The sequence below is a fragment of the Chlorocebus sabaeus genome, chromosome 4 (assembly GCF_047675955.1).
Source record: "Chlorocebus sabaeus isolate Y175 chromosome 4, mChlSab1.0.hap1, whole genome shotgun sequence".
Lineage (NCBI taxonomy): Eukaryota > Metazoa > Chordata > Mammalia > Primates > Cercopithecidae > Chlorocebus > Chlorocebus sabaeus.
Window position 1 is genome coordinate 23,813,802 of NC_132907.1, and position 27,270 is coordinate 23,841,071.

At 35.7% G+C, this 27,270-nt stretch overlaps 1 protein-coding gene across 1 annotated transcript in view; it reads right to left on the reverse strand.

The window, feature by feature from the left end:
• Positions 1–27,270, reverse strand: part of FCHO2 (FCH and mu domain containing endocytic adaptor 2) — a 141,094-nt gene that overhangs the window by 2,593 nt on the left and 111,231 nt on the right. Inside the window, exons 18-25 of the mRNA XM_073014694.1 lie at positions 23,987–24,090; positions 19,133–19,262; positions 13,069–13,180; positions 10,399–10,554; positions 9,571–9,703; positions 5,918–6,117; positions 5,136–5,200; positions 173–337 (exon numbers count right to left, since the gene is read on the reverse strand). Of these exons, the coding sequence (XP_072870795.1) occupies positions 173–337; positions 5,136–5,200; positions 5,918–6,117; positions 9,571–9,703; positions 10,399–10,554; positions 13,069–13,180; positions 19,133–19,262; positions 23,987–24,090 (1,065 nt within the window). The remainder of the gene's footprint in view (positions 1–172; positions 338–5,135; positions 5,201–5,917; positions 6,118–9,570; positions 9,704–10,398; positions 10,555–13,068; positions 13,181–19,132; positions 19,263–23,986; positions 24,091–27,270) is intronic.

Below are 27,270 nucleotides of genomic sequence, written 5' to 3' on the forward strand. Positions count from 1 at the left end.
ACTGACTGTAAGTACTCTCTCTCAGGTGTGTCTCTACCTGGCACCTTGTACCAAGGGTTAAAGAAAAAGTTTCCATGTCTTTAGATTATAAATTGCTTAACAGTTTTTCAGTAACTGTTAGAATACAAATGTTTCCCATGTACATTAAAAAGTTTGAAATCTCCTAACTTACCAGTAGCAAACCGCTTCTTTATTAAGGAAAGTCTATAGCCAGTGCCTATAAGTTCGAAATCTACTCCTGAAAGGGTACTTCCCTCGCTGAGGAATTGCACTGCAAGTGTCATGGGTTTACTAGGTCCTTCTGAAAGATCAAATTTTGCTCGGAGGGACCCAGAACCTACAAAGAAAAGAATAAAGCACTTACACTGGGTAAAATACATTTTAGACAAAATAGAATCAAATGAGCAAGTAAGCTAAACTACATCAGTCCTGTGCTACATTCATTAGATGTGCACAGTAAACAAATCATTATCCTGTTTCCAAATCACATATATTTTAGTGAATATGAATTTTCATTAAGTAAATAACCCATGCTTTTCCTTGACTCAATACTAATCTTCAGAGATGTTTACTACTGGACTCCTATGCTATATGCATGTTGAGGCAAGTCAAAAGAGAAGATGGAAGTAATTGAGGACAGCCCAGAGAAAAATCCTAGGAGGGATATAGGTGGCATAAAGTTAAAAAAGAAATGACTGAGTAGTGGAAGAAGTAAAGATGGAAAGGTAACTATGTTTGGGAAAAGTTGGATAACATTGCTATTTTCTATTCACTTTTCTTTTTAAAATTGTATTGGTCTAACATAATGCCAAGTAGGTATTTCTGAGGTGTTCTGTTTCTGATATCATCACCATTTATTCAGTATACCTCAGTCTAATGGAATGGTAGGAACAGTAAACCAATAATTATAATGAATATGATAAATGTTGTAAAGGAGCTCTAAGGAGCCACAGGCACAAAGGCACCTATCTCAGCTGAAAATTATAAATGGTGGTGGGGATGATGGTGTGTATTTTAGGCAGAAGTTACCAAAGACAGACAGAGAGAGCATGATGCATTTAAGGAAATAGCATCTATATCAGATTAGCTGGAGAACAGGATACAGGTAGAGGGGAGTGGCAGATGAGACTAGAGTGGTAGCACTAGCTAGACCATGGTAAGAAATTCATGATGTAACCATTGGAAATAACCAAAGATAAGGAAGACAAGAACATTTCAGATTAGTGTCTCAAAAACGAAGAGAAGCACAAGATGCAAGTCAAAACAGTTTAGGACTCTAGATGATAGAAAAGGGGGACCTAAACTAGGGCTAATAAAAAGGAAAGATATTAAGAAAGTTATTTGAAAGATATTTAGGAGTTGGCATCAAGAAATGAGAAAGGAGGAGTCTAGGAGGGTTCCCAGGTTTCTGGGTAGAGCAAATGGACAGAAATGCTAGGTACTAGCAGTAAGATCCTGTGATCCCTTGCACAGAAAAGTTTAACACTACACAGGGAAATGGTATGCCTGGAGGTGCAGATCAGTAGTGGAGATGAACTGCTGCCTTATTCTTAATTACCGTCCAGGCCCTCAAACTTCTACAATTCTTGATAAGCAATTCGGTTGTGCAAAAGTTCTACCATAGGCCAAGAGCAAGAACCTTGACAGTCACCTTAGAAATATTTATTGTACCTCTTCTGAGTACACAGTTAGCAACAGAAAACAGATTTCTATTTTACAGAAAATTTTTTTTTTTTTTGAGACAAGAGTCTCACTCTGTCACCCAGGCTGGAGTGCAGTAGCACAATCTTGGCTCACTGCAACCTCCGCCTCCCGGGTTCAAGCGATTCTCCTGCCTCAGCCTCCCGAGTAGCTGGGATTACAGGCGTAAACCACCATGCCCAGCTAATTTTTGTATTTTTAGTAGAGACGGGGTTTCACCATATTGGTCAGGCTGGTCTTGAACTCCTGATGTCATGATCCACTCGCCTCAGCCTCCCAAAGTGCTGGGATTTCAGGCGTGAGCCACCACGCCCAGCTTATTTTATAGCATTCTTATTTAGATATTTATTTATTTATTTTTTGAGACAGAGTCTCCCTCTAAGGCCCAAGCTGGAATACAGTGGTACAATCTTGGCTCACTGAAACCTCTGCCTCCCAGGTTCAAGCTAGTCTCGTGCCTCAGCCTCCTGAGAAACTGAGACTACAGGCACGTGCCACCATACTCGGCTAATTTTTGTATTTTTAGTAGAGACAGGGTTTCGCCATGTTGTCTAGGCTGGTCTCCAACTCCCGGCCTCAAATGATCCACCTGCCTCAGCCTCCCAAAGTGCTGAGATCGCAGGCATAAGCCAACATGCCTGGCCTTGGATATTTCTTTTTAAAGGCTTGACTAACCACATCAAAAACCGCGTTTATAAGATTTTTCCATTTCCTCACAGAAACACCTGATACCTGAATAGCAGAGGGAAACTTAAAATCTGGTTAGAAAATTTGTGTCTTATTTTTTTGAGACAGAGTCTCACTCTGCACCAGGCTGGAGTGCAGTGGCATGATCTCAGCTCACTGCAACCTCTGCCACCCAGGTTCAAATGATTCTCCTGCCTCAGCCTCCTGAGTGGCTGACACTACAGGCACGTGCTACCACATTCAGCTAATTTTTGTATTTTTAGTACAGATGGGGTTTCACCATGTTGGCCAGGATGGTCTTGATCTCTTGACCTCACGATCTGCCTGCCTTGGCCTCCCAAAGTGCTGGGATTACAGGCATGAGCCACTGTACCCAGCCTGTGTCTTATTTTTGAGAGAACAAATTTCTTTCTTGGTAATTATTTACAATAGTATAGTTTCATTATATTGGGGAAAAAGATGCTTTTGTTTTTCTAAACTGGTTATAAGCCCTTAATGCAAATAGGATTGCTGGTTTACTTCAATTTAAACTAGGAATTTCAGCTTGGCTCACAAAAAGCTATATATTAATAGCTAGGGTTAAAGTCAATGCAGTTGGCCAGCTGAAAATGGGCAACCTGTAAGTACCAAACAGCAAAAAAGAAACTGCAGATTTGCTTGGTTATTTCACCCAATGCATGGCTCTCTAGTAAAAGTCTTACTCAGCATGGCAGGTATAAATGAATAAACAACACTGATACGTTTATGGTCCTTTATACAGAAATATCTATGATAAAAGCTACTGATATGTTTTATATTTTGATAATATTATGCTCAAAATATTCAAAAAGAAAAAGCTCAGCAATATTTGAAAAGCAAAAAAAACCCATCAAATAGAGAAGTTATTGGCGACTAGGCTGGGCATGGTGGCTCACGCCTGTAATCCCAGCACTTTGGGAGGCCAAGGCTGGCAGATCACCTGAGATCAGGAGTTCAAGACCAGTCTGGCCAACATGGTGAAACCCCGTCTCTACTAAACACACAAAAAGTAACCGGATGTGGTGGTAGGCGCCTGTAACCCCAGACACTCGGGAGGCTGAGGCAGGAGAATCACTTGAACCTGGGAGGCGGAGCTTGCAGTGAGCCAAGATCGAGCCACTGCACTCCAGCCTGGGCAACAGAGCGAGACTCCATTTAAAAAAAAAAAAAAAAACAAGAAAAAAAGAAATAAACGAAAACAGCAAGCAGAAAAGTTATTGTAGACTAAAATTATACATTCAAAAGAAGGCAGAAGAATTCTCTTTTGATTAAGAAAAAATAAGACTATCTAATGTTAAAGACTTGGCTGTCCTGAGAATTACATCCTTATTATAAGTTGAGTTATAGAAGTGTTCAGCTAACAGAGCCTTTTCCTCGGCATTATGAACACAAACAGATGCACTTAGTGAGAGAAGCATAACTTGCTTCTCCTTAAAATAATCATCAGAAAATTGAAGGCTGTTGACAGTTAGCTTTAATAGGGGGAAATGGACAGGAAAAAGGTTCTTTTAGAGAAATGGAGAAGGCAAAGGGGCTTTTTTTTTTTTTTTTTTAGACAGAGTCTCACTCCATCACCCAGGCTGGAGTGCAGGGGCACCATCTCAGCTCACTGCAACCTCCACCTCCTTGGGTTCAAGTGATTCTCATGCTTAAGTCCCCCAAGTAGCTGGAATTACAGGCGTGCACCACCAAGTCCAGCTAATTTTTGTATTTTTAGTTGAGATGGGATTTCACCATGTTGGCTAGGCTGGTCTTGAACTCCTGTCTTCAAGTGATCCACCTGCCTCGGCCTCCCAAAGTGCTGGGATTACAAGTGTGAACCCCTGTGCTGAGACGGCAAACAGCTTTTTAAAGCCTGGGAGCTTCTACATGATTTCTGGAAGGTCATGATAATCCCATTAACAGAATGAACTCAACTGTGTTAAATCAGTTTTAATTAGTTATCAGGTTACCTACATGGAACACATAGTTCTATTTTTTAAAATTTACTAGGTATTGTTTCTTAATGTTAGCATGTAAGTATAAGAGGTATTTACATAATATTTATAAAGTTATGGCAAAAGAAATTCTTTTTCTTACAGAGAACACATACTCAATCTACAGGAACAAATGTGTTCTGAATCTCAGCTGGTCCATTCTTACTAAAGGTATTAACTTCCACCTAGTGGTCAGTTCTAGAACTGTGGGCATGAAATTCCAGAAGGAAACTTCAAATGAACATGCCCTTAAAAAAGGTATTGCAGTGCTTCCAGGAACAGTGTACCCTTGGCCGGGTGCAGTATCTCATGCCTATAATCCCAGCACTTTGGGAGGCCAAGGCGGGCGGATCACAAGGTCAGGAGATCGAGACCATCCATAGTGAAACCCCGTCTCTACTAAAAAAAAAAAATATATATATATATGTGTGTGTGTTTTTATATATACGTTTATATATATATATTTTTATATATATAAATATATATGTGTTTATATATGTTTTTATAAACATATACACACACACACACACACACAAAAATCAGCTGGGCATGGTGGTGTGTGCCTGTAATCCCAGCTACTCGGGAGGTTGAGGCAGAAGAATCGCTTGAACCTGGGAGGTGGAGGTTGCAGTGAGCTGAGATCGTGTCACTGCACTCCAGCCCGGCGACAAAGTTAGACTGTATCTTAAAAAAAAAAAAAAATCCATCTTCAGTGACATCATTTTATAAACAAAAAAGGATGCATACACTTACCTCCATTTTCTGATTTTTCTGAAATACTGGACAATTTCCAAAAGGCTTTCATTTGTTCTGCATTCCTGCAATAAGAATAGATATCTTCAGGTTTTGTATCTAGTATAGTACCTGATAGATGGATGGGACCTCAATAAATAAGTGTATTTTAAATATTTTCACTACAACAAATATAGTGCTAAGTTTAAGTAGTATTAACTGGTGAAAATGTGTTTATGATATAGTATAAATAAATATAATGCTGTATCTTTTTAAATTAATGGAAGTTTACCAAATTATGTAATTCTTCGCATTCCTATTGGTCAGAGAAAGTAAAATGGAATGTGTATAGGAATCAGTACCTTCATTAGTCAAGGAAGACACATGTTATTAAATGATGAAGCAACTATAAAGAGTGGTTAGTCTATACTAATACTAACAGCGGGGACAGGAGAAGCTGCTAAGAGATAGGAGTAACTAATACTATGAAACACTAATTAGATAGGTGTTCCTGTTCCTACAGATATGCCAGATGCTATATTTAATCCATAAAATAATTATTTGTATTTTTTGGAATAATTCAAGTCTGGGTGGTACTTAGAGAAAACTAGTTTTGTTTATTTTTTATTAAGGTTACTATGGTTTGACTAGTAAAATGAACCGCATCTTTTACAGCATGGTTTCTATGGAAAAAGGCACAAAAACTTTTCAAACTTCTAAGAAAACTTATAGAACTTGGGTTCTAGAAGTTAGGGATTCCAACAAAAATTTAGTGGGAATTCAGAAACATATGTTTAATTTACCATATTGCAGGGGGAAGGGACTGCATGTTCGTTACTCCTCCATCCACTGGTACCACCACCTGTATGTTGGAAAGCACACTAGGTGCCACCATAGCTTCTGGATTGTATTTATAATCCACTCTAAGATCTGTGGTGCTAGCACTACATTTCCAGTATGTTGCGAGATTCAGAGGAGTGGACTGAATACCATTTGATGATACCTTTAAAGAGAAAAAAACAAACAATTGTTTTTGGCCTGAAAAGTTAACAAGTCATGTTAATGACAGACACTTGAATGCGTAAGTCCACAAAATCAAAAATATCTAATGAGGGGTCTATCTGTTGGCAGAGTGAAGCAGATCCTTCTCAAAGGAGTAAGGGTCATTCTCATTGTCTGAATCTACTACTACCTACATCAAAATTGCTGTGGTGCTTGTTTATAATGCACATTCCCTTAGCTTCAACTGCAGAAAATCTGATTCAACAGTTTAGGGACAGGGTACAGAAATCAGCATTTTATCAAGGAATTCTTATTTATGCATGTAAAGTTTGCGAATCTTCCAACATTCAACACAGAATTCAAAGATTCTTCATAAAGTATAAGAATTCAGATTTAGAACACCGAGAAAAAACGCCACTACATAGTACCACAAGCCTGGAATTAGAACACTTCCAACTTCAAAGGTTTAATCACATGACTCACAGTAAATGGTATAATTCCTTCAAATTCTTAAGCTCCTTGTCCAAATGCTCCTTTTTAAGGAGACCTACTCTGACTGCTGTTTTAATTTACACTGAAAACTTTATTTTCAATCTTTCTTACCTTAGTTCATACTTTTTCTTTTTTTCATACCACTCATTTTTAACATAGAATATTATGATTATTATTTTGAGGCAGGGTCTCACTCTGTTGCCCAGGCTGGAGTGCAGTGGCATGCTCAAGGCTCACTGCAGCCTCTCCTGGGCTCAAGCAATCCTCCCGCCTCAGCCTTCATACTAGCTAGGACTACAGGCTTGTGCCACCACGCCCGGATAATTTTACATTTTTTGTAGAGATGGGGTTTCTTTATATTGCCCAGACTGGTCTTGAACTCCTGGACTCAAGCACTCTTCTCGCCTCGGCCTCTCAAAGTACTGGTATTATAGGCGAGAGCAATGAAGTCCAGCCCATAGAATATTACTGATCTTTACTGTCTCCCTGTCCTACTCCCAGCAATTACATACACTGAATAATACACATCAGTTGAATAAATCAACATCTGTAAGAAACTTTAAGTCAATTTAAGTGGCAGCACTTTTTTATTCTTTCAGTATTTATTTTCTAGAAACATAAGCCACTTTAATAAAATTACCCTATTAAAACTCAAACGAGAGAGAAATATAAAGTAGGAAATTTATCCCTTGGAATTTTGGCATATATCCTTCCAGATTCTTCAGGCATATGCAAACATAGATCCGTGTCATTCTTTTTAATGGCTATAGTAATTTCTTCCTCTGCTGATGTGTATACTTAGGTGGTTTCTAAACAATGCTACAGCGAATATCCTTTGTGCCTTATCTTCATCCAATTGTGTATTTCTGAAGATTTCTGGAAGTGGAATTGTTGAATTAAAGGTTACATCTTTCAACAATCTAACAGAATTGCCTTCTAAGAGGTTTTACTTGCATCCTATTAACAAGTGATCACACCCTAAAATACTGGATAAAGCGATCTTTCATTTTTGTAAATCTGATGGGCTAAAACTGATATCTCATTGTTATCTTAGTATTTACTGCTCTCATTACTACTAACATGGAGCATCTTTCCATAGGTTATTTATCTATTGAGTTATTAACATGTTCCTTACAAATTTACAAGGGCTCTTTGGGGTAAGCCCTTTGGTCCATCTTACGTGTCATAAATACTTTTCTCACAGATTAAATACTTACTGTGTTTAAAGGTTTAACAAAATACTTTATACACACACATATTAATTTATCAAAGATCTCATTCTCTTCTTATATGGCTTCTGGGTTTCATATCATACTTAGGTCTTCTGCACTTCAAGATTAAAATATGTAATAAATATGTATTACATATATACACACACAGAGAGATACATATACAGTATCTCTCTCAGCATACTTGGGGGGGTTGGTTCCAGGAACCCTGGGTATATACTAATCTGTGCATACTCAAGTCCCATAGTTGGCCCTGTGGAATCCACATATAGAAAAAGCTGGCCCTCTGTTTATACATGAGTTTTGCATCCCACAATCATCGTATTTTCAACTGGCGTTTGGTTAAAAAGAATCCTTGTATAAGTGGACCTGCATAGTTTAGATCCTTGTTGTTTAAGGGTCAACTGTATCTTCACCCATGACTTTATTTTAGTACCTTTGTGGTTTATTATTATTATTATTATTAAACCTTTGATACACATGGATTTTATTTTGGCTAAAAGTGTAAGAGAGATTCAGCTTAATTTTTTTCTCAAGTGTCTAGCTTGCTATCCTCAATATCATTTATTGAAAAATTCATCATGTCCACATTGCCTTGAAATGCTATGTTGTATAAACAATTTTCCATTTATTCTTAGATCTATTTCTGGATACTCTAATCTATTCCTTCATCTGGCCATCTACTGCTGCGTTAGTTCCAAACTATTTTAAATACTGTTGCCTTATACTAAGCTTTCCCATTAAAGCTAAAACATTACTCCACTTTACTGTTTAAAACATTTCTTGCCAAGAACGGTGGCTTGTGCCTTTAGTCCCAGTTATTCAGGAGGCTAAGGCTGGAAGACTGCTTGAGCCCAGGAGTTTTGAGGCTGCAGTGAGATATGATCACGCTACTCTACTCCATCCTGAGCAAGAGAATGAGACTCCATCTCTTTAAAATAAAAAATTCCTGACTTATTCTCATAAGCTTTATTCTTCCAGAGAAACCTGAAAATGACTGTCAAGCCTCCAAACACAAAGACGTAACTACTGGGTTTCTGATCAGGATTATATTAAATGTATAAGTTAATTGAGAAACAGCTAAACTTTTACAGCATGAATCTTCCCATATTCAAGTCACTAGGGATTGTGTTGTATTTCTTCCTAATTGTTTTATTGTGAATATTTTTCTCCACTAGTTTTTCTAATTGGCTTTGAAAGTTATTAATTTTGGTATTAATTTCTAAACTGACCACCATATTAAATGCCCTTATGTCAAACAGTTTTTCAGTTGGTTCTCTTGAGAGGAATATATCACCTGGCAGCAATAATAATTTTGGTTCCTCTTTCCCAGTATTTATTAATGCTTATTTTGTTCTCTTACACATCCAGAAAACTCTTATATACTAACAGGATCTACTAATGGGCATTAGGATACGCTAATGGGCATCTCTGCCATTCCTAACTTTAACTGATTACTTTGGGAGTTTCACTGTTAAGACTGACACTGCTAGTCTTTTCTGGTTAAGGATGAATTCACGCATTTATATTTACTCAGTTATTTTAATAATGAATACATGGTGAATTTTACCAAACTGGTCAAAATCTCCACTGGCTTATTCTAATTTCAAAACATCCTTGAATTTCTGGGGGAAAAACTCACTTGGCTATGACATACTTATTCATTTAATTATATGCTAGACTCCATTTGTTAATATTTTAATTTAGAATTTTTGCAATGACATGACACTCACCTGATACTTTAATACATCTATATTATAATAAGAAGCAGCTGGATTTTGCTCTGACAGCTTCTTGAGGTAGACAGTAACAGCTTGCATGTTCATCCAAAAATCTTTTGTGTTGGAATCACATTGTGATGGATCACTACACGTATAAAAAATATATTTGTTATTTTATTGATTTATCTTTATTTTTTGCCTCTGTGTAGTAATTTGGTGACCCAGGAAAAACTAGTAGAAATAAACCAAGAGGTGTGATGAAGGAAAATGACATCAGGGGATGAAAAATGGAACACAGGAGAAGCCTGCTTGAAAGATGAGAAGATGGAGTGATAGAAAAGAATCTTAAAATAACTATTAGCACCACTGAAAACAAAATAAAAAGATAGCAAAAGGGTGTTTAGTAAGAATAATTTTGGCATGATTTTCAAATTGAATATTATTATTTCAACGAAGAAGGGGAAAAAAACATTTTTTTTGAGACAGGGTCTAGCTTGGTCACCGAGGCTGGAGTGCAGTGACATGATCTTGGCTCACTGCAACCTCTGCCTCCCAAGCTCAAGCGATTCTCCCACCTCAGCCTCCTGAGCAGCTGGAACTACAGGCACGCATCATCATGCCCAGCTAATTTTGGTTCTTGTGTTTTTTTTCTTGTTTTTTTTTTTTTTGTAGAGATGGGGTTTTGCCACATTGCCCAGGCTGGTTTTGAACTCCTGGGCTCAAGCAATCCACCTGCCTCAGCCTCCCAAACTGCTGGGATTACAGGTGTGAGCCACTGTGCACGGCAGGAAAAAAATCTTAAAAAGAAATTTCAGCCTTCAAAACAAAAAGTACACAAACCTGAACACAAGCTGTGCATTTGGAAGAATCTGCTCTAGTCTGCTGATATTTTTCACCCTGAAGCACAACACAGCTGGAGTGGGATTGCTGGTGAAGACTTTAATAATTCCACTTGGAAATGACATTGTCATATCACCAGTGATCTTCACAATACACCTAAAACACGGATTTTGAAAAGTGTTTAAATAAAATGCTCTAATCTCCATTTAAAGAGTATTTGGTTTAAAAAGGCACACGCGTGCGCACGTGCCCACGCACACACACATACCTATATGTCTGTATATCTATATTCTTTATCACAATTATAAATTTTTTTCAATTTAATTATTAAAAATTACGTACATGAAATGGTATACTCATCTAGCATCATCTTTTCCTGGAATTAAACTCTAAACACAAACGCAAGCACACTGATACTGTTCCTTCACTTTTTTGTGATAACCATTCCCTGCCTGACATGTAAGGATATTGCTTCCTCATAATGCTATACCTAGTTGTAGCTATTTTTCCCTCCCAAACCCCAAAAAGCACTGGGCCTGGTGATGGTGATGGTAGATGTCCCCCTTGTTCCTTATTGCTTCTTCCAACCCTCTATTCTTTCTTCCTTTGAAACATATAACCACATAGCCAAAACTCTCAACTGGACCCCTTTGGTAATCCTATCACATTCCCAAGTCTATTTATTATTTTTTTGATCTTTTCCTAGCTTCCCCTTTTATCTCTAACCTGCAATAGTCCTTCCCCCAACTCTTAGCTGATGACTGTGCTCTTAATTTTACTGATGAAATTTAAAAAAACTTCCTCATACTCCCACTAGTAAATCTAACTAACTTTTTATCCGTATCTTATGCAGTCCATACTGTTTCAACAGATAATCAATTTCTGCACCTCAGGCCAATCTCAGCAATTCTGCACTGGAACTCATCTCCTCTTATATACTGAAGGACTTCATGCATGTGATTGTTCCCTCTTTTTTCTGCAGGTCCAATTTTTTCCGTAAATACTGGATCTTTCTCATCAGCATGTAGATATGCTGAAATATGTATCTTTTAAAAAACACAAAAATGAAAATAAACAAAACCCTCCTTTGATTCCACCACCTCACTCCTGCTACCATTCCATTTCTCTGCTCCCACTTAAGAGCTAAACATCCTGAAATAATTGCATTTGTTCTTTCCAAATATAGTTGTCTAGACTGCATCACCTTCGGCTCCTGAATACCCTCAAAGCATACTTTCATCTCCACTATGCCACTAAAATCTCTCTTGTGAATGTCACTAATGACTTTCCATATAGTCAATGGTCAGTTTTTCTTGACCTGTCAAGCAGCATCAGATATAGGTTCACACCTGCCTTCAAGAAATGATTTATTCACTGATTTATTCACTTAGTTTCTAGACACGGGTCTACTGGTTCTCTCCTTACCTCTCTTACTGCTTGCTCTCTCAAATTCCTTTGTTAGAGCATTCTCATTTTCCTGTTTTCTAAACACTGGAGAGAATCAAGACTTAGTTTTCAGATCTCTTTTCTATCTATTCCTTAAGGCCACTAACTTTGAGTATTATCTACAAATGAATTACACTACCAAGTATTTTATCTCTAGTCTAGACTTACTCCTTGAACTCCAGAATCTCGTATCCAAGTATCAACTCAACATTTCCACTAAGATGTCTTAAACTTCAAACTTAGCATTTTATCTCCAACAAATCTTAACAATTCTGTTTTCAGAATATATTCAGAATCTCATTACTATTCATCACCTGCTCTGCTAATACCCTTATACAAGCCACCATTATCTCTCACCTGGTCTTCTGTAATTAATCTTCTGACTTTCTCTCTACATCTATTCTGACTGCCCACTGTACCCTCTGCCTCAGTTTATTCTCCATACAGCAACCAGAGAGCTCCTTTGAAAACACATGTAATTTCATCGTTCCTCTGCTCAAAGCCTCCATTGGCTTTCCATGTTACTCAAAATAAATTCCAAATTCCTTATCATGGCCTACAATGCCTAACCTGGTCTCACACCTCTCTGGATTCATCTTCAAGTACTCTCCCTCCTGTTTACTCCTACTCAGTGACATGGTTTTCCTTGCTGTTTCTTGAATATACCAATTATGCTTTTACCTTGGTATCTTACTCACTGGTTCCCTCTTCCTGGAATACTCTTTCCTCAGATATCTGCATGGCTTGCTCCTCCATGTCTTTCAACTATCTGCTTAAATTAACTTCAAAAAAGTTCTCCCTGATCATTCTATCTAAAACAGTAGCCCTCTATCTAATGTTATTCTCTAGCCTCTAACCCTGGTTTATTTTTCTTTAATAGCATGTATCAATACCCAATAAATACAGCTGTTTCTTTGATATTTAGTTTTCCCTCACTATAATGCAAGCTCAGGAGAGAACTCATTTGTTTACTAAAGTAGCCTTAGTGCACATGTAACAGAGTCTTAGAAATAACAGGTGCTCAAGTATTTGATGAATGAATGTACACGGAACGCAATCATTAAATGACTATATTAGACAGCAAAAAAGCAAGTAAATAAATAACAGAAAACTGTAATCTACACAGAATCAAAAGGTAATTCTTAAAATTTACCACCAAGCCCCACCACCTCCTTCACCCAACACACATACATACACATACAGGTATATATTTTAAAAACTAACTTGGTGGGATCTGCTCCTTTAAAGTAGGCATTAACAGATTCTGTAAGGGCGACTGCCACAGGTAAGGTATCCTGATTTCCAAGGCTGACAGGGCTGGGACCCCGTGACACACCTAGAATATATATAATTAACTTGTTAAATCCTTCAGAAAGACATAAACTAAATATAAAGATAGTTAGGTTCACATTGTTAGGTTGTCACAAATGACCCTACTACTGGTTTCAGTGATGTCCCATGATAAATCTGGAGGCTAAGAAATATAGTATAAAACAAACTGGAGCATAATACAAAGGACAAAAAAAACCTAGGAAGACATATCACACAGACATTTCTTTTAAATGGAAAGACAGAATTGTTAAGGAAAGTCAGAATAAAAAAGCCCTTGACTAAAGAGCTAAAATTACAAAAATACGGCTTCAAAACATTCAAATACCAAATTCTTCCAGGTTCTATCAATCATATACTTCAGGGAATAATTTAAGGCCAATTTAGAATTTTTGTATTTAAGTTTTTTCTATCCAAGTAGTAATGTTTCATACACTACTCATTATTATAATAATTCTCTTTAATCTCCTGTTTGTCTGGTGCTTATATTGTATTCCCACATTACTTTGCCTCAATAAATATTTGACTAATAACGTTACTTAAAAAAAAAAAAAACCCTGACATAAAGTTCACTCAGATAAGAGTCTTTTTAGAGTCAAATCAGAGAAAGATCAGTGTCTATAGAGCAAAATTAAAATGTAAACAAATTTATGCAAGTGTTCAGGTTTCTGTTTATTGTTTTACATTTAACATAAATGAAGTATCCCCTCAAAATAGTGCATTGCCTTTTTCTTCACAAATGCACTCTTCTTACCACTGTGTGCCTTACTGCTACTGCTACTGATTTTCCCAAGTGGGGGCATTTCATTTAATATATAAAATGCAATTTTATAAAAACATATGAGAGTTTGTTATAATTATTCATCCTTAGTGAAAGAAAAAAATAAATAACCTAGGTCAACACTTATCTCTGAAATTTGAATATATTATTTTCTTATATAAATGTTACACAATGTTAACAGCCATCAGACATTTTTATTTTAGATGCGACTCCTATAGTGAAACACTGAGTTACTTCTGAGATACCTTAAATATTATTCTGATAAAAATCAGTACTGGCTTTTTCTGCCTCACAATTAAATCTGAGATGCTACAAATAGTGAAAAAGACACTCTGTTAGCTTGGTATTCTAGATTTTGAAGGAATTTTTATTTAGAAGGTTCTTCATACTTAAAAAGTTATTCATGAAATCACAACAATTACTATTTATTAACCACTTATATGTGCCAGGCACTTTGCTAGGGGGGGCATTAAAAAACAAAACAAAACAAAACAGTGCCTTTTTGATGCACAAGTACTAGTTTTGCAAAGCAGAAGCAAAACAAAAAATGTGAGGGATGGGCCGGAGTGACGAAAAGACACAAAGATGAGGCTGGAAAAGTGCTCATGATCCAGATTAGGGTGTGAAAGACCTTTAATTTTATACTTCTATCACTAGAAACCACTGATAATGTTTGAGAGAAACATTATTAGGTTTTTATGTAGTAAGATCTCTCTGAACACGTAGTAAATCCTAGACTGAAGGGAAAAATGACTGTTGGCAGGGAAACAAGTTTGGATCAGGTGAGAGCAGTTAGGTGAAAGCCAGTGGCCTGATCAAGAGTCATTAGTTTTGGGATGTGAGAAAATATCAAGTAAAAAAAAGCTGATTAAGTATAAATTTACTGATTATAAATATAAAAATATATGTTTGTACACTGGAAAACATCACTGTAAATCTTAGTTCAATCCACTTTTATCCCTAATATACTGTTCTAAACAAGACGGTCATCAGAAATTCAGGAAAACATATTTTCTGAAAAAGATAAAGGCTGTAATAATCTTTTCTCTCAAATTTTGTAACTGTAGTAAAATAAACATAACATAAAATTTATCATCTTAACCATTTTTAAGCATACAGTTCACCAGTATGAAATATATTCATAATGCTGTGCAACAATTACTATCATCCAACTCCATAATTATCTTCATCTTATAAAACGGAAACCCTATACCTATGAAACAACAACTCCCACCAGTTTCCCCAGCCCCTGGCAACCGCCCTCCCACTTGTTGTGTCTATGAGTTTGACTACCCTTTTAAGTACCTCATATAAGTGGAAGCATACAGTATTTAGCACAATGTCTTCAAGGTTCATCCATGTTATCATAGCATGTTAGAATTTCCTTCCCTTTTAAGGCTGAATAATATTCCACTGTATGCATATACCACATTTTGCTCATCCAGTCATCCAACAATGGACATGGGTTGCTTCTACCTTTTGGCTGCTGTGAATAGTGCTGCTATGAACATGAGTATATAACTATCTCTTTGAGGTCCTGCTTTCAATTCTTTTGGGTATATACTCAGAAGTAGAATTGCTGGATTGTATGTAAATTCCATTTTTCATTTTCCGAGGAACAGCCATACTGTTTTCCACAGCAGCTATACCATTTTACATTCTCACCAACAGTGCACAAGCGTTCCAGTTTCTCCACATCCTCACCAACATTTGTTACTGTAATACGCTTTTATTAAAATTATACTCTCTTAAATATGAAATTAACATATTTCCTGACCAGGTGTACTGGCTCACGCCTGTAATTCCAGTACTTTGGGAGGCTGAGGTGGGAGGACTGCTTGAACCCAGGAGTTTGAGCTTATAGTCAGCTATGATCACATCCCTGAATTCCAGTCTGGACAACACAGTGAGACCCTGTCTCATTAAAAAAAAAAAAAAGTCTCTAGAGTAACTCACACAAATGAATATTTATAGAAAGTCAAAGGTAACATTCATGTCTACTACTGCTTTTACACTAAAAATTAAAAGAAACCTGCAGCATAAATATTCTTTTCAACAATCTAATCTGGGCACATAACATGAGAATTCTTGAAATAGCTTCCCTGTAAATTATTATGCCTAGCTTCCCTGTAAATTATTATGCCATTACTGAAACACTGGCAAGCATAGAAAAGTACTGGAAAGTTGAAGAAAAACTCAAAACCCACTTAACATTTGGCGTATTCCCTTTCGTATTTTCTATTTTTGCTTTTCTTTCAAGATCACATTGCGCATGGATAATTCGAAAAATGATTAGGAAATATGTACTTAAATAGTCTTTTAAAAAGTCTAAAAGTATACTGTATTATTCCAAATAAGTAATTTCTTAGAAATAAAAATTTCTTTATTCTCTTAATAAGGGTAGATTGTGGTTTCTAATTTTGGTTTAATTGTTAGATATGTAGCTAATTTTATGTTTTGAAAATGTAGACAGCTTATAAACTTGAGGTACATAACAGGTACAGGGTACCTTCTTATAACAATCAATGGATATTTATGTAGATTTCCTTTCTGCTCAAAAATAAAACACAGAGACCCACTCCCTACTCTCTCCTATCTTCTCCATGCTTCTAACTTCATCTGTATGGTTTTCATATAAGACAGCCTTTGCTCTACTAATTTAGGTATTAGAGGTTTTTTTTAACTGACATATTCTTTTTACTTCTTTTTGGATCACTTATCTGATTTTGATAGCTTAAAATTAAGATTTATTGATACTTCTCAAAGCTGAGTTGAGGAAAGCAGAGAAGAAAATGCAAAAATACTGTGTTTTTATAGTTGGGGATTTGCTATAATGGATCCTGTACCGCAATTTGATGGAATTAGCACAAAACTGAAATAGTTATTCTTAGCATAATTCTTGATTTCTGAGACATCACACAATTCTGGAAAAGTAAAGTTAGATAACAAAATATTTTAGATACACTTAAGGACCATTAGTCAACACACACATCTGCTTCTGATACAATACCTGGTGACGTCTCACAGTGCTTTTCAATTTCAGAGTGTGTCCCAATCAAATTATCATCTTCTATTGTATTTAAATAAAACAAAATAATGCAGAAAAAGAAAACATTTTCAAGAAACAAGGAGAATTAGAAACTTAAATCTTAACAGCGTTGAAAACTCATGGCAAAGAAAGAGAACTTTTTAGGTAGATTTTAAAAATCTTTGTTGTATAAAATTCACATAAAACCTGCCTTGCCTGTATTCTCACTGTCACCTGCTTTTGGTTGTCCTATTGCCAGCACTGGCTCAAACCATAAACAAATATGTACCAATTCAATAGAAATTAGTTTCTATCACAAACAAAAAACCTCCTGAATAATCTAAAGATAATGGCGGGGGGGGGGGGGGGGGGGGGAACTAAAGCAAAAAGAAGGTTACCCAGACCACCTGCCTGATTTCTAGTAGGTCCCAATTAGGACTAAAATATAGATTCTGTGGGAAAAAAATGAAAACCAAACAAAAAATAAAAATGAAGTATTCATTAAACCAAATAAAAGAACAAACTTGCTAGACATATTCAGTTTATATAAAATTAAAAGATGGGAAAAATGCTGTGTTCACAAAGGTAACAAGATGGTGACATCATGTTTAGACATTTAGAAACCAAACCATTTTATATTTCATTCTAGCCTATATTACTTATCCTCTTTTTACAATGGCCACACACAAGTTGCTTTTCTCCTATGTGAGCCTTGACAAATTAACTGGAATTAAATCAGCTTAATTAGGGCTGTGGTTATCAAACTTAGCATGCATCAGAATCACCTGGAATCCCTATTAAACTATTGCTAGTTCCACTTCCAGGGTTTCTGATTTTAAAAGTCTACATGTCTAAGAAGTACCCAGGTGACGCAGATGCTGCAGGTCCAAGGACCACACTTTGACCATTACTGAATTAGTGCTCAGTTAGTGCAAATCAGTGATTTGCATTATCAAGAATAAACCCATCACTACCTAAACCAGCAGCAATAAATACAATTATAATTTTTATGAGAAGCTGTTGCTCCTGCAACACAGCTGCTTTGTCTAACTGGCTTTGTGCTTTATTATCCTAACAATGGGTGAAAAAGGTAGTAAGAATTTGTAGAAAAAAACTGAGAAGTGATGACAAAAAAAACTCTTGAGCAAAGTCTAGATGTAGTAAAATACTGAATTTGTTTGGTGAGGTTTAGGTTCATATAGCTATGCCTAAGACAGGGATGCTCAACCCCCAGGCCACAGTCTAGTACCCAGCCACACAGAAGGAGATGAATGTGAATGTCATCTGTATTTACAGTAACCGCCTCCACCCCATCACTCGAATTACAGCCTGAACTCTGCCTCGGGTCAGATTGGCAGTGGCATTTGATTCTCATAGGAGCGAGAACCCTATTGTGAACTGCGCATGTGAGGGATCCAGGTTGTGCACTCTTAAGAGAATCTAATGCCTGATGATCTGTCATTGTGTGCCATCACCCCAGATGGGACAGACTAGTTGCAAGACAACAAGCTCAGGGGTCCCACTGATTCTACATTATGGTGAGTTATATAATTATTTCATTATATATTACAATGTAATAATAATAGAAATAAAGTGCACAATAAATGTAATGCACCTGAATCATCCTGAAACCATCCCCTTGACCCCAGTCCATGGAAAAATTGTCTTCCACAAAACCAGTCCCTGGTGCCAAAGGTTGGGGACCACTTCCCTAAGAGCTATTTTTAAGTCTTGAAATTCTTGTGGAAAAATATAATTCACTGCAAGCACAAACTGTTTTCTTTCATTCAATCATTTTCAAAACACTATTGTTTCTAAAACAAACTTTCTTAGAAATGCAACAATCAGTTCACAGTGGGAAGAACTGCATTTTGTTTTGCCTTCAACTATTTATACTAATCAGCAATTTATAAATTTGACTCATTCTTAACGGTGCTAACCACAGTTAAAATTCTTCTATCCAGACAACATATACTGTGAAACAAAAAAACCAAAGTGTGGAAAGTTTAATAAATTACAGGTGTGTTTCCAGAAAAACAAAATTTCTAATGTTAAATTCTTCATTAGCCCATTTAAAAATATATACATATTTAGCATACATATACTTTGTACAACTACATTTCACATGTAATTGATGATAACCCACTTACCTACTGTTGGAGTATTGGCAGCACTTAATGAAGCAGATGATGAGATAGAAGAAGAACTTTCTGCCCGGGCTAATGGTGCAGCAGGAGGTGGGCTGGTGTTGGAAGTTACAGGTGGGCTGAATGGCCTGGGCTTAAAAACAAAAAGTTATTTATCAAAATGCTAAACCAATATACCTCTCTTGTTAGAGCAGATTTTTAAGTTATCAGGTAAATTTAACATACCAAACCAAATTTACTGTGTGAGTTTCTTGTAACTTAGTATCAGAGATGCCATATATCAAATCATTTTTAAGAACATACTAAAACCTGAAAAGGTTATTTTGAAATAATGCTGTAAAAAAGGTCTTTGGGCATAAAAATTTTCCTGTATTTAAAAAAGTATGTTTAAGATAGATTCTCAGAAGTTAAATTAGTTTAAACAGTATAAATGTTCTTCTTCCCCAACTGCTTCCCAAAAGCGTTGTTCACTTTACCTGACTACAAATATGAGAAAATTATTTCTCTACACCCTTGCCAGAAACAAATGGATGAGTCACAGAAGAAAAAGGGATTAAAATTTTTTTTCTAGCTAATTTGGAAAATAAAAATGAAACTTTCACTTTTACTTTCATGAATGGGTTGATGTAATTTGGGGAGGTTTTAGTATTATCTGAGCTTTCACTAACCCTCTGCCTTATTTTCTTGCAAATATTTTCCTCCTTAAATATTGCTTGTCCTTTACACTTTTGGTGTTTACAAATCTGATCACAATTTCCTCAGTAATTCCTTGTAATGTTTCCTCACTGTGAAAACTCACTCCATACAAAGGTTAGAGAGACTCAATTCTGTTGTCTTCCCAATTTTCTAATTAAACATAAAACAAATATAAAAAATATAACTCCAATTCATTTATCTTTTACTTTGGTGAACGGACTTTTTTCCTTCCAAGTTCCTAACTGTACCAATAACTCATCAGCAACACTTCCTGAGGTGTTTTGCTTTCTTAAAAAATAGGCATATTTGTCTTCATTTAAAAAAAAAACAAAAAACCTTTTCCTGCTTACAAAAGTATTAGGCAAGTAGATATTTATTTATTTAGTGCCTACTATGTGTCTGACCCTGGATTAGGTACTAGATACAAAGCTGTGAACAAGAAAGATAACTGTCCTCAGTTATTTGAGGAACATGGGGAAAAAAAGGCAAAAACAAAACCCTACTTGCATTCATACACTAGTCAACTCTTCATTGCATGAATATAAACTTACAGATATTCATTTTAATAAAACTGTCATTTTATTGCAAAAAGTGTTTTATAATTTGTAACCCCCTACCCATTTAACATTTATTTTTTCCACAGTACAGCTTTTTGATGACTCATTATGATGGACAATAGGTTGAAAAAATTCAGCAGGATGCTAAAAATGCAGCTGTATATATATGCACACCAAGGTGGTAGAGGACACTGGAGTGAACAGATATCGATCAACAGCTAGTCTGAAACTCACAAGCTTGGAAAAAGTCTTGAGATCAACTACTGTGGGACATTTCTCCTATGGCAACATAACCTCAAGGCCAATACAATGTGACTGCTTTTTAAATTTTTTTTTTAGGTAAAGGCAAAAACAGCTCTTTTCTCAAGTGGTTTTCTCTAATTTTAGAATTATGCTATCTACTACAGTGGCCAATAGCACATGAAATGTAACTAGTCCAAATTGAGATGTGTTATAACACACAAAGTAAATTTTGAAGACACGGCATACACACAAAAGGAATGTAAAAATCTCATTTTTATAATTGAATGTGTTAAAATAATATTTTTATATAGCAGATAAACTATATTACAATGAATTTCACTGTTTTTCTATGTGGCTACTAGAAAATTTTAAATTATATGTTGCTTATATTATATTTCTATTGAATGGCATTGCTTTAAAACAATGTTTCTGAAACATTAGCATGCATCAGAATCGCATGGAGGGCTTGTTAATAATACACAGTTGCTGGGCCTCTCCCCTGAATTTCCGATTTGCCTGGGGTGGAGCCAGAGAAACTATTTCTACCAAATTCCCTGGTGATGCTAATGCTACTGATCTGGTACTGCACTTTGGGTGCCCCTGCTCTAGAACAACGAGTGGTTCTTTCAGTGGGTAGGCAGGATGTGGTTATAGACTCCTTTGAGCATCTGGTGAAAGCTATGAGCTCTCTCCAGAAAAATGCACATATGAGCACACAAAAAAAACAAAAAAGGCACTCCAGTGTACAGCTGGAGAAAATTTAAATCAACATAACCTCTCCGGTGGGCAATACAGAAATAATTATCAAGAGTCTTAAAAATGTACATAGAGTTTAGTTCATAAATTACACTTTTAAATTTTTTTATTAAAAAAATGAATGCTAGAAACCATAAGGATAGTCATTAAGACATCGTTTATAATAACAGAAACATGAAACTAAATGTTAAATAAATTTCTGAAAACTTTTAGAAATTTAATTCTGACAACAGGGTAGAAGACAGAGCACTCATATATTGAAATACTCTGTAGCCACTTAAAATGGTACTCCCTGAAGCTCAGAGGGTGGTTTCTAGAAAGCTCTCAAGGATGGGGAGAGGGTGGTGTATGGTGATAGGGGGATGATGTGAAGGATTCAACTATGAGTCCCACTTTATTTTAATATATGAATACTTACAATTTAAAGTTATTTGGCAAAAGATTCTATCACTTCAAAGAAGCCTGAAGACTATAAAATAAGAATAATTCATTCAGCTACATGGATGGAACTGGAGGCCATTATCCTGAGTGAAATAACTCAGAAACAGAAAGTCAAATACCTCATGTTCTCACTTATAAGTGGGAGCTAAACAAAGGTTACACATGGACATATACAGTGGAATAATAGAGAGTGAAGACTACAAAAGGTCAGAGGATGGGAAAAGGGTAGGGATAGAAAAATTACCTGTTGGGTACTGTTGGGTACGATATTCACTACTCAGTTAATGGGTACACCAAAAGCCCACATTCTGCCAGTATGCAATATATGCATGTAATAAATCTGCACTTGTATCCCCTAATTCTATAAATAAAATTATAATCAAACAATAATTCATGATTATTCTTGAATTATATACTTGCAAGTGGAAAACAAATTAGAAATATGTAAAGTATGACTTTTTATTTAAAAATATGCCTATACCATTAATAACTTTTTGAGCAACTATCTGCATTCAACAATGTTCTGTTTTACATGTATTAACTCATTTAAGTCTCACAACCTAATATCATTACACATATTTTATCCATGAGGCAACTAAACTCTGATTAAATAACTGCTTAATGTTGCTCAGCTAATAAGTGGCTAATAAGCTAGTACTTTTAACTGTATTTTACTGCCTCTGGATAAACACGCATTCCAAAAAATGTTAACAGTAGTTCTCTTTGGGTGGTGAAATACAGAGGAAATGTATAATTTTCTTTCTTTGCTTTCTCTGTTTTCCAAATTTTACATGATCATTTCCTGTTTTTACAATCAGGAAAAAAATCAATTTATTAAAATGTACTTAAAGTTCTAGTCATAACTTGATTTAAAAAAGAGAATGAAGTATTTTAAAATGTAGTAATTTCTGTATTACTTAAATATTAATCTTCTCCTTGGCAGCTTGCACCTAGTCTTTCATTTCACTTCCACTAAGTCTGTTCATTTGGAAAAGAAAGATAACACCATTTCAATACCTGGTGCCAAAGCTTTTCAATATATTCACTGAACAATTCATAACTGTGTACCACCCAACAGGCATCATGCAAAGTACTGAGGATACGAGACTGACGAAGGCATAGGCCAGTAAGGATAACACACACACACAAAGTACATACAAGGTGATATGTGAACTAACAGAAATATAAGCAAAGTATCTGGGTATAAGGAAGAGAAGTGAAGGAATGATCAAAGAGGGCTTTGCCTAGGTGGCGATATTTAGCTAGGTCTTAAAGAAAGAGGTCAACATAGAAAACTGAGGGGCATCTGAGATAGAGCACAGGAAGAAGACATGGACATGTGAAAGAGCATGATGTGTTTGAGGAACACTGAAAAGTTTCAAGTGGCTGGAATCTAGGCTGAAAAGGGGAGAAAGACGGACAGTTAGTATAGGTTGTTGAGGCAGCTTTATAAAGACTCTTGTACATTCAGCTAAAACATTCAACCATACAGACCGAGAAACCACTGGAAATGTATATCAAGGGAAAAAAGATTAAACTGGACTTATAAATTTAATTCTGGTTATTAAACTGGCAATTAGTGTAGAAGACGAAGCAAAGTAAACCAGATCAACGGCAAGTAAACTGGTTTGGGAGAGCCTCACTGAATAGAGTCTATAGATTTTCTCTATCTGATGACTTTTAAAAACCAATGATTTCCCACCCACGCATGTACTTTTATAAGTCAACTGGATGATGTGGACTCCAGTCTCCCTATGTGTAAAATTTTAAATGCCAAGCTTAGATGCCTTCCATGATCCTCCTTGCAGTATATACTTTTAGGGTCTAAGAACAAGCCACCATTTACTTCCTTAACATTTGACTTTAAGTAGAATTATATGAAAACTGCTTCTTTATTGTGAGACAATGGATACTGAATGGTAGTCTTATAATGTGCCAACTTTCTCAGGAAATCTGTTTCCTCCTGGACAATGTCCTGTTTCACAGGCATGATCACTGAGGTAATAAGGAAAAGAAAAGGAAGCATTAGCTGGGAAAATTTTTCTATACTATGAGGATGTGGGTAGAAAACTTCAAGCAATTAACTAAAAGGGCATATAGAAAAATATCATTTGCATCTTAAATCAAAACAGTTATATAGTTTTTTAAAAACCTGAGTACATACTATTTCATTAATCCCACTGAGTTTGCCTGAAGTAAGCTTTGGTCTGGAAGCAGGCCTCGGAGGTGGGACAATGGTGCCTACAGAAAGAGGAGTTGTGGGCCTGGCTGGTTGAGGGGAAAAAGAGAATTTGAAGAAAATCATTAGTATGCAGCAATCCTTACATAAAGACATTCTACTATAAAGAAACTGTTGGTAATCAAAGCTCATTTTTCAGGAGGTTCTTTTTTTAGATGTAATCACAGATGTTGAAATACTAGGAATCTATCAAATATGTTTTATTTTGAAGTGACCAGTAATATTCCTGAAAAAAAGTTAACCTTTCAATAACTGACACATATAAATTTTATTCCTGTTTCAATTATCTACACATATAAAAATTAAATCTGATACATTAGCTGATGAGAACAAACCAATTTTAGGTCAAAGGTCATTTGTTTATTGCCAATACATCTATTTTACAGATAGTAATTCCAGACCAAAAGGTTCTGAAGCTGTACCTCCAGAATAATATTGTAAACTCTAAATAAAATACTTACCTTAATTAAAATTATTAAATTTGACTTTTAAGTTGAACCACACTGTAACATTTTGGTGGGTAACATTATTTGAAATAATTAGATATTCTATTAGTTTACAAAAAAAAAAAATTCCCCAAATCACTACAGTTAACTTTGGAAAGTGTTCAAAATAATATCTTAAATTGTTCCTAAGTCCTATATAAATTTGGTGTTGAGTTTTCAATGCCATTTGCTAATTTTACAAGTCAGAAATATCTGTATTCTTAATCTCATCACAATGTAAATTACTGGATAAATGTCAATGTATACATCATCAAAAGTCACAAATGTATTAGCATAATCAAAGCAGGAGTAAAAAAATGGAAGTAAATAGGTTTAAACCCTCTTTAAAGTCATGTTTAATAATCATTAATAAATTAAATGATTTTCAAAGCCCTTTGGTTCACACTAAAATACAGGCTATAATTCAGAGACTGAAAAATATAATGGGTGGAGAGAAATATATTCAGTATGTTTTCAAAGTTTAGAGATGTACAAAATTAAAAATATATAAGTGGGCCTAAGTATACACATGGGGAAATAAACTGCAAAGCTGAAGGCCTTTAATCATCAATGGAGGAATCAAGGAGGCATGAAAGGAACACGCATAGAGGTAGTAGGAAGAGACCTAAAGAAAAAGGTAGTCACACAGGATTGAAAGTTGTACATGCATGAGAGGTAGGGAATCACTTAGAAAGCATACCATAATAAGAGATAAAAGATGCAAGCGCTGTTCAGGTTGCTTAAGGAAAATAAAAAAGCTGGTAAATCAAGCTTAGATTCTGAGGCCTTTTTCCAGTCAGTTCCCGTTCTTTCATGCTGCACAAACACTTGAAGCTGTACACTGGAAGAAATGTGCACAAAAATCTGAGGCCCATAACACCTCCCTGTGTATTACATGTCTACTTTAAAGATATGTTCATTATCAATGAAACCAGCACTAGCCTATGTTAAGTTATTTCAAACTTGTGAGAGAGTTTACACAGCAGAGGCATTTATTACTGATCAAGTGGCCTGTCCAAATGGCATTTAGATCGACTCAAACCAAGCCTGGTAGAAGTAGTAAGTTCAGTCAAAATTTGCTTTTTGAGAAAAGCCAATAACAATACTTATTAACACCACTGTTTATAAATGAATCTATATTATATCTGCACAGGTCAATCAGGCACTGCTTCTAGAAGCCTCTGAAGGAGATAACTGCAATTGTTTACATTCTTCAATGTCCTATGTTTTATTTTTTGCTGGCGGTGGGGTGGAGCTCACTGCTACAAATTTCTATTAGAAGCAGTGTTTCAAGAAATATGAATTGACCTGTGAAGTATAAAAAAACATTGGCGATAAGGGCTATTCTATATCTACCCTCAGACATTACCTAAAGTGAATAGACAAAGCATGCTTGCCATACCATTCTTTATCTGAACAAAAGTGGAAACTAATCTAGAATCTAGAAGCAATAATGATGATGTAGAAGAAATAGCAGCAGCACTGTTAGCTGCTTCTGTAGGTACATTTTCAAAACATGTAATATTAGGCAAAGGTCACTGTGATCCTCAGAAATGCAGCTGTTGGAAGAAATCCCATCCAAAGCATTAGGAAACCTAAAAGTATTTTCAGCTTTACAATGCAATCTCTGGAATGCCTTCTGAGCAGCACTGGAACTATTAATTGCAACAAGTTCATCAGTAAAGAAAATCCACTGACTTCACGGCCATGAAGCAAAAGGAACTTTATCTGTGCTCTCTAGTGGTGCTGTTACAGCAGAATAAAGTAGAGATTTTGGGGAAAAGTCTGGTGATGGACTTTCTAGACTCAGAATCTGACCGGGTTTCAAGTAAATGTTCAATTATCACACACCCAGGAAAATCAGTGAGAAAGGAAGTGAAGTTCCTACTCTGCTCTGTAAGGTCAGATGAATAAGAACAAAACAAAAAACTAGAAGCAACAGGAAAATTCTAGAACTAAAATATAAATCCATATAGCCAAAAAGTTATCTTGTTTTAATTATTTGAAACTAGAAAATTTAATAACACACAGAAGAAAAGCATAAGTTCAAACTACATTAACTGAAGAAAACAAATATGTACATTAGAAACTTAAAATGCATATGAAAAACTGAAGGTCCAAAATTATATAAAGTCAGAGTTATTCCTGTTTTCCCAGAGGAGCAAAGGTAACTATTTACAGTCAGTACAAGATCTAAAAAGATTTGACAAGGTGGCAAAGCAATAATGTTGTGTATGCGTGGTACTCAACAAAGTTCATCATTGTCCTGTGATAAAACTGCCCCAGGAACTACATCGGAATACATCACTGTTCGAGTCAATATTTAAAAACAGCCCAATATTTTTCAAAAAATAATTTTAAGGTTTTTGTTTTTGTTTTTTTGCGAGCACAAGAGTTCAATTAATTCATGGGCAGAGAAAATAATCTATAATCTGGCACTTACCAAAGGGGAGGTAAGTGTAAGATATTTGTGTTAAATTTTTAAAAATACATATATTGTTTATATATATTCATATCTGACATAAACATGAATGCTTATTTATAGTCTACATAGTATAAGATGCAACTGAAACTACTTTTCAGCCAAGCCCTAATCAACATTTTAAAACATGTAACAACACTGGGATGCTTAATTATCAGTTATTAACTGATTGATTGAAATTATTTTTTAGCCTGCTTTAAGATGAGGTCAGTGATGAATTAAGATTCTGAAAGACAAACAGG